The 6,293-nt window shown below is 52.1% G+C and overlaps 1 protein-coding gene across 1 annotated transcript; it reads right to left on the bottom strand.

Moving 5' to 3' along the window:
* Positions 1 to 284: 284 nt before the first annotated feature.
* Positions 285 to 5,700, bottom strand: LOC111139385 (ribonuclease P protein subunit p29-like; the record flags this gene model as incomplete). The annotated part of the gene is made up of 5 exons (XM_022491632.1): positions 285 to 421; positions 1,334 to 1,435; positions 3,033 to 3,178; positions 3,627 to 3,880; positions 5,659 to 5,700. Coding segments are annotated over 5 exons (681 nt in total), but the record flags the coding sequence as incomplete, so codon positions are not given.
* Between the last annotated feature and the right edge of the window lie 593 nt (positions 5,701 to 6,293).

Here is a 6,293-nt window from a genome sequence, read left to right as displayed (position 1 = left end):
TAATAATGCCACCAGTCAGGTCAACCTGTGCCGATCCTGCCAGGGTTTTCTCTCATGGGAGCAATGCACACCCGTCGTCACCTAGAAACAGACAGCCCTCCATTCCCTGACTTTGCTCAATAAGGCACCTTTCTTCCCGGATGATGAACTGTTCTTAACTCCGGTGTTAACGGGCTGGGGGTGATGTAGAAGCAGAACCAGCCCAGCCGTGTCTCCGCTGAAAGGTGGGCATGCGGGTGTCCCCAGTCCTTGGGGTCCCAAACAGCCGTCTCCACAGCAGAGAGCTACAGGTCAGCTGTTCCCTTTGCTTTGAATTTCTTGTTAAATCGTTCACTTGACCGAAGCTGGAATTTGCTTCCATAAATGTAGGAAATGAAGCCATTGATTTCCACTGCGAATACACAGTTCAGCTTGGGGATAACTGGAAAAAAAAAATACAGGAGAAAAAGGACAAGGCAAAAAAAAAATCTTGACGGTTAAGCTCACAATGAAGCACAAGACCTTCCTAAAATGTCTGCATTAGAAGTAAGCTAGTAAGGAACGGAGAGTCCACAAAGCTCAGCAGCACAGGATGACAGGGCGTTTTTCTGCCCTAAGACCAATGTATTCAGATTTGAATATAACTCAACACTAATTTTTAGGGTCAAATGCTGTAAATCAAACTCCCAGAAAAAGTGCAAGAAACGGGTCTCCCCGTGTAGTTTTCAGACTGACTCATGGCTTTATGCCGTGAGTGAGGTCACCCAGACACCACTTTCTGAGGTTTAAAATGAGACAAGAACATATAAGAAAACAGAAGGAAGCAGCTGTGGTTTTGCAATCTCAGATCTGCTGGTAAGGGGTGTGGAAACGTCGACAGCGCAGGGGCTTATGCTCTTCTCTACCAGAACAAGGAGCTCTGCACACCCAGCGGGGGAGGCTGCACCTGCTTTCCTGGAACCCAAAGGGTTACCGGAAAGGGCCAGATCCTGGAACCCCAGGGACAAGCACTAAGCTGGCTCCCCTCAGGGTCTGCTTAGCTCCACTCCTTGGGGCAGGGCAGCAGGTTGGGGCAGGGGAGGGTCTCAGTCATGGAAACGGACCCTCATATCTGGAAGTGCAGCCCAGCAGCCCTGTCTCCAGTCCTATCTGGCTGTGACTCCTGGCTGGGCTCCAGATGCCCTGGGGAGAGCCGTGAGGGCAGGGGCGCTCTCGGCAGGCATGGGATGCAGGGCCAGCAGGGATCTGCAATCTGTGCTGACCTGAGAGGACAAATGGACCCCCTGAAGCCACGAGGAAAGGGCCGATGAAGCCGGGGAGGCCACAGGCCACACACCCTGAGACAGTTCCCTACCTTTCAGGCGGTCTTCTTTGGTGAGGATTTTGAAAACGTGCTTTGTTTCCTGTAGGAGGATTCCTGTAACACCCACATAGGACGAGCATTTGGACTTTGTGACTGCAAAGGAAAAGGGCATTCAAGGCCTCAGCCTCAGCGGCACTGGACAGCCACAACCAGCTAGGTGAGGGCAGTGGGGAGTGGGGGACTCCTCAGCTGGACAGGGACCAAGCTGGATGAGAGTCCGGGGTCCCAATCCCTTGCCTGTGGCTCTGTAGCCTCTGGGCTGTTCTGACAAGATGTCCTTTGGAGGGCCTGCAGCCACGGGGGTCTTGGGAAGGACTCTGGAGCCCAGAGGTCACGTGTGTGTCCAGCACCACCAAGATCCACAGGTTGCTGAGATGGGGTCAAGTCTCAGTGATGGGATCTGAAGGAACACCAGCGCATCACATCCTTCCCACGACCCACCAAACTCTGGCCAGAATGGGATCTTGTTACAAGCGGTGAAGCAGTGACTGAGGCGAACTGCCACCACAGGCAGTTGGCCCCTTGGCTCTCCTGACCCATGTCCCATGAAGCCTGTAGACAAGTCACTGAGCACCTGCCACGTGCCTGGCACCATCCGAGGTCAGTGCCGGGCGCGAGAGTGAACAAGACTGTTCTCGGTTCTGCTCTCAAGGAGCTGATGTTCTAATGGTAGAAGGGAATGTGTGCCACATCAGACGACTGCATTTTCTGATCGTGGTAACTGTTATGAAGAAAATACACAAGGTCATGGGGAGAAGTTTCACTGTTAGTCATGGTAGGCCCTCTGGGGAAGTGACGTGTGAGTAGGGACCTGAATACTGAGAAGCAGTCAGTCTGTGACACACAGAACTCTGGGCAGAGGGAAGGAACTACGGCAAAGGCCTGAGGTGGGGCCAAGCTTGGTGTGTGAGAACCAGAAAGCAGGCCAGTGTGGTTAGACTTGGTGCTCGGGAGAGCCAGAGGGGCCTTTTAGACCGCAGTAAGGAAGCAGAAGACAAACATGGCCTGAGTTTTGGCCTTAAACCTTCCCTCGGGCTGCCTGGTTGGAGAGAAGAAGTGTGTCAGCAGGGAGAGGGCGAGGCAGCTTCTACCGGAATCCAGGGGCGATGGCGGTGGCTTGGATTTGGGTGGTAGGACATGCTGATGAATGGTGCTGAGGGAGCAGGGAAGAAGAAAGGTGTTACCGCCCAGGTTTTGGGCCTAAACAACCAGGGTAAACACTGGTACCGTGAACAGAGCTGGGAACACCACGGCAGGGACTGATGTGAGGAGGCCGGAGTTGTTCTGGGTATGGACAGGTTGTGATGCCTGCTGGACAGGGGGGCAGCTGTGTGCGGGGTGGCTGGATGAATGACGATGCTCGGGAAGGTCTGCCCTGGAGATGACACTGGGAGCTGGGAGTCCATAGCTGAGACTGAAAACTGTGGGGAAATGGATGAAAGGGACTCTCCTCTTAGGGCTGGGGACATGTGCCAGCAGCTGCTGTGCCCCCTGGGAGAGCAGCAGGGGTCCCTGTGTGGAAAGACACACAAACCATTTAGAGTGTATCCAAAAAGTGGCCAGAACTGGCTCGGGTCGCTAGTCCTCTCCCAGCCTCAACGCTGGTGATGTGGAAACGTCCACGTGACAAGAGTGTGTCTAGCCCTGTGTCACAGAGCCACGCTGCTCTGTGGGCTCGTAGGCGAGGTACCTGAAACGAGAGCCCCATGAAGATCTGCCTTCAACAGCTTGGCCTGAATCATGTGCGGCTGCCTAGAAGGTAAGCAGAAGGCCTCCGTGCTGACCATGAGCGAGAGCTCTGAAGGGGCACACAGGTCTATGAACTTCTGCAGCCAGCTGGCTCCGAAGGCTGCATTCACAGTCATCGTAAGCCTTGGGTTCTGCCCCAAAGGGAGGGCTGCAGACGTGCAACTTCTGAAACATGCGGGCAGCACATTCTTTGGCAATAAACCCAGGGGATGATTCTGTCTAGTGCCTGTAAAAGCTGTAAAGAGTATATACCAAGATCCATCAGTTCCTGTCTCTCTGGGAAAGCCGAAAGACAAACAACCTGTTGCCATGGGTAACAGATTCACTTCCGGTGCGGGTCTCATTACTAAGGCTAGGACAGAAGCCAGACAAACAGCAAGAGCCTGGCTGTGCCTTGCTGTGAAAGCCAAGTGCAAACCCAGCCTGAGTTGGGAAAGGGAGGCTGCCCCCTTGTGGCGGCAGTGGGAGAAGCGCCCTTAGCTTCAGGGGAACTGGGTCTCCCAAAGCCCCACCCACTCCAGGAGGAGGAAGCTGCCTCAGGGAGAAAGGCAGGAAAGCCCTGGCATACCTCTGCTGCTCTGGCTTAATGTCGAAGAGGTGCGGCTTCCTCCTCTGCCTGGCAGAGAGGCCCTTGGATTTCTTTCTCTTCTTGCGCTTCCGGCGAGTGGCGTACTCCAGGACCACAGCCTTGCGTTGCAGCTGGTCCTCGCGGGCTTGCTGGCTCATGTGGGGCGTGCTGCGCTTCAGGAAGGCCCTCACGAAGGCCTCGGCCTGCTGGGCTCCCGGAAGCTGCATGGGGACAGGGCGGCACGGCGACGACTGTTCTGGTGGGGGCAGCCCCAGACCCCAGGCCCTCCTAGACACCGCAGGTGGGATGCCTACCCTGACCCATCTGCCTCCCGACTGAGCCCCACACAGCCTCTCGTCTGCTGAAGGTGAGCTCCCCACAGCTGTCCAGATGTGAAAGTCACCCTCAAATACCAATTCGGACGCTGCACAAAACAGCCACGTCAAAATTCAACTTCCTACTCTATGTCTCTGAGGTTATTGTGAAGGGATTACAAAGAAAAGCCCAAATCCCTTCTCATTAGGAAGAACAGGCTTCTCTAATCCTTGACAGGGAGGAAAGCTCAAGAAATTCAGTCAGGACCAGATGAAGGCAAGCTATAGCCTTGAAGGAATTATCTGAACACTTGGGAAAACAGTACCACCTGGTGCCCCAGGGTGGGCCATGCCTTGGGGGGCAGGAATCTGACAGGGTGCCCAAGTGGCAATCCCCTTTACTTGGGTTTGACCCCATGGATGTGTCATGGCTACTCGCTAAGTCTGTTCCTGCAGCACTTGGGGAAAGGAAGTACCAGTGCATCTAAGCCTCCTGGGCTCACTCTCTCCCAAGAGCAGAACAGCACTTGACCGTGACTCAGCACAGACTCCTAGGACATGTGAGCAAAAGAACTGTCCTAATACTGTGAAATTCTTGAGAGAACTCCAAATGTCACTGCCTCTCACGTGGGAAGTTCCACTGGTCTACTCCTCATTCGGCTGCCTGTGTCCTAGGCTGGCCACAGCCCAGGCAGCACTGTCTATGCAGGTCCTGCCTCTTGGCTGGGGATTTCCTGACCCCCTGCTGCGCTAAGCAGGCTGTAAACCCTGGGAAGCTAATGTGTCAATAATCATGCTCTCCCTTATGGAGAAGCGGGGCTGGCAAAGGGATGATGTGATACACTCGACCTTCAAGGTAGCTCACAGTCAGGAGGGCAGTTAGCTTCGACTTTGCACCTTAGATACTAACTAAAGATTCATTATCATCATTATTATTACTGTGACAGGACAATTACTTACTTTTTAAAAATACCCAAGTGGACTTCTTCTTTTTTTTTTTTTTTAAAAAGATTTTATTTATTTGACAGAGAGAGATCACAAGTAGGCAGAGAGGCAAGCAGAGAGAGAGAGAGGAGGAAGCAGGCTCCCTGCCGAGCAGAGAGCCAGATGTGGGACTCGATCCCAGAACCCTGAGATCGTGACCTGAGCTGAAGGCAGAGGCTTAGCCCACTGAGCCACCCAGGCGTCCCTAAGGGGCCTTCTTCATAAAGAAACCAAATAAAAGTGTATCAGTCTTTCAAAATCTTGATTTCCTGTTAACTTCCTCATTAGGAGTCCCCAGTGGAGCGTCTGCCAAACTGACAAAGCATGCTGGCAGCATCCAGATATAATCCGGGAATTCCACTTAGGAAATGTGATCGCCTGCCCTCTTCAAGAGCGAAGGGGGTGCAGTGACAAAGCCAAATGACAGTGCTCACTAGGGCAGGTTTCAGGTGGGCATAGCCAGTGTCCCCTACACAGTGGGAGAGGACACAGGATCAACAGGTTTCAGTTAACCAAACAAGGGAAAAAGAGGGCAGCATCTGGAAACAGGCCATCAGAACAGCAGATTTCAATGGAGCCTAACACATCTACTGGAAGGATGAGGAGTAAGACATGGGAAGGACATCTAAAGCAGTGCTAGGGGATCGAGCCATCTTTGTCATCACCTCTGCTGCTCCTAGACTTCCTGCCATGCACTGTACCTGAACGTCGAACTCTTCAGCCTCTTTCTGAGAAAAGGCATGGTAAGATCATACCTGGGGGATTCGAATAAATAAGAAATGATAATTCAGGTTGGGCATGAGTATAAGACTCATGACTTTTATAACCATGAAACTAACTATGGTTATTTAGACATAGAAGACAGGGATGCTACAGAGAGCAGAGGTTTCTAAGCTTTCTTGGATGCCTCTTATTCTACCCTCTGGCCACCCATCCTAGGAGTTACAAGAGTGTGCTTTCAAACAGTGCTTCTCTGGGTGCCTGGGTGGCTCAGTCAGTTGAGTGTTCAACTCTGATTTCAAGTCAGGTCATGATCTCAGGGTCCTGGGATTGAGTCCTGTGTCTGGTTCTGCATTCCAGGTGAGTCATTCTTGCTTGAGAATCACTCTGTTTCTCTCTTCCCCTCCTGACTGAGTGTGCACTCTCTCAATTAAATAAATAAATAAATATTTAATGAAAGTTATATGATAGCGATTCCCTGCATGCAGATTTTGGAAATATTACATTTTGTTGACTGTAATATGTTTAAAAGATTTTTCACATATTTATGTCCATGAAATTGGGGTGTGTCATAAGATATCTGGGGATGAACCTAACCAAAGAGGTAAAGGATCTG

This window comes from Enhydra lutris, unplaced genomic scaffold (assembly GCF_002288905.1).
Source record: "Enhydra lutris kenyoni isolate GAN:26980312 unplaced genomic scaffold, ASM228890v2 scaffoldscaffold104, whole genome shotgun sequence".
Classification (NCBI taxonomy): Eukaryota; Metazoa; Chordata; class Mammalia; order Carnivora; family Mustelidae; genus Enhydra; species Enhydra lutris.
The sequence above is the reverse complement of the archived record's forward strand: the minus strand, read 5'-3'. Positions and strand labels throughout refer to the sequence as shown.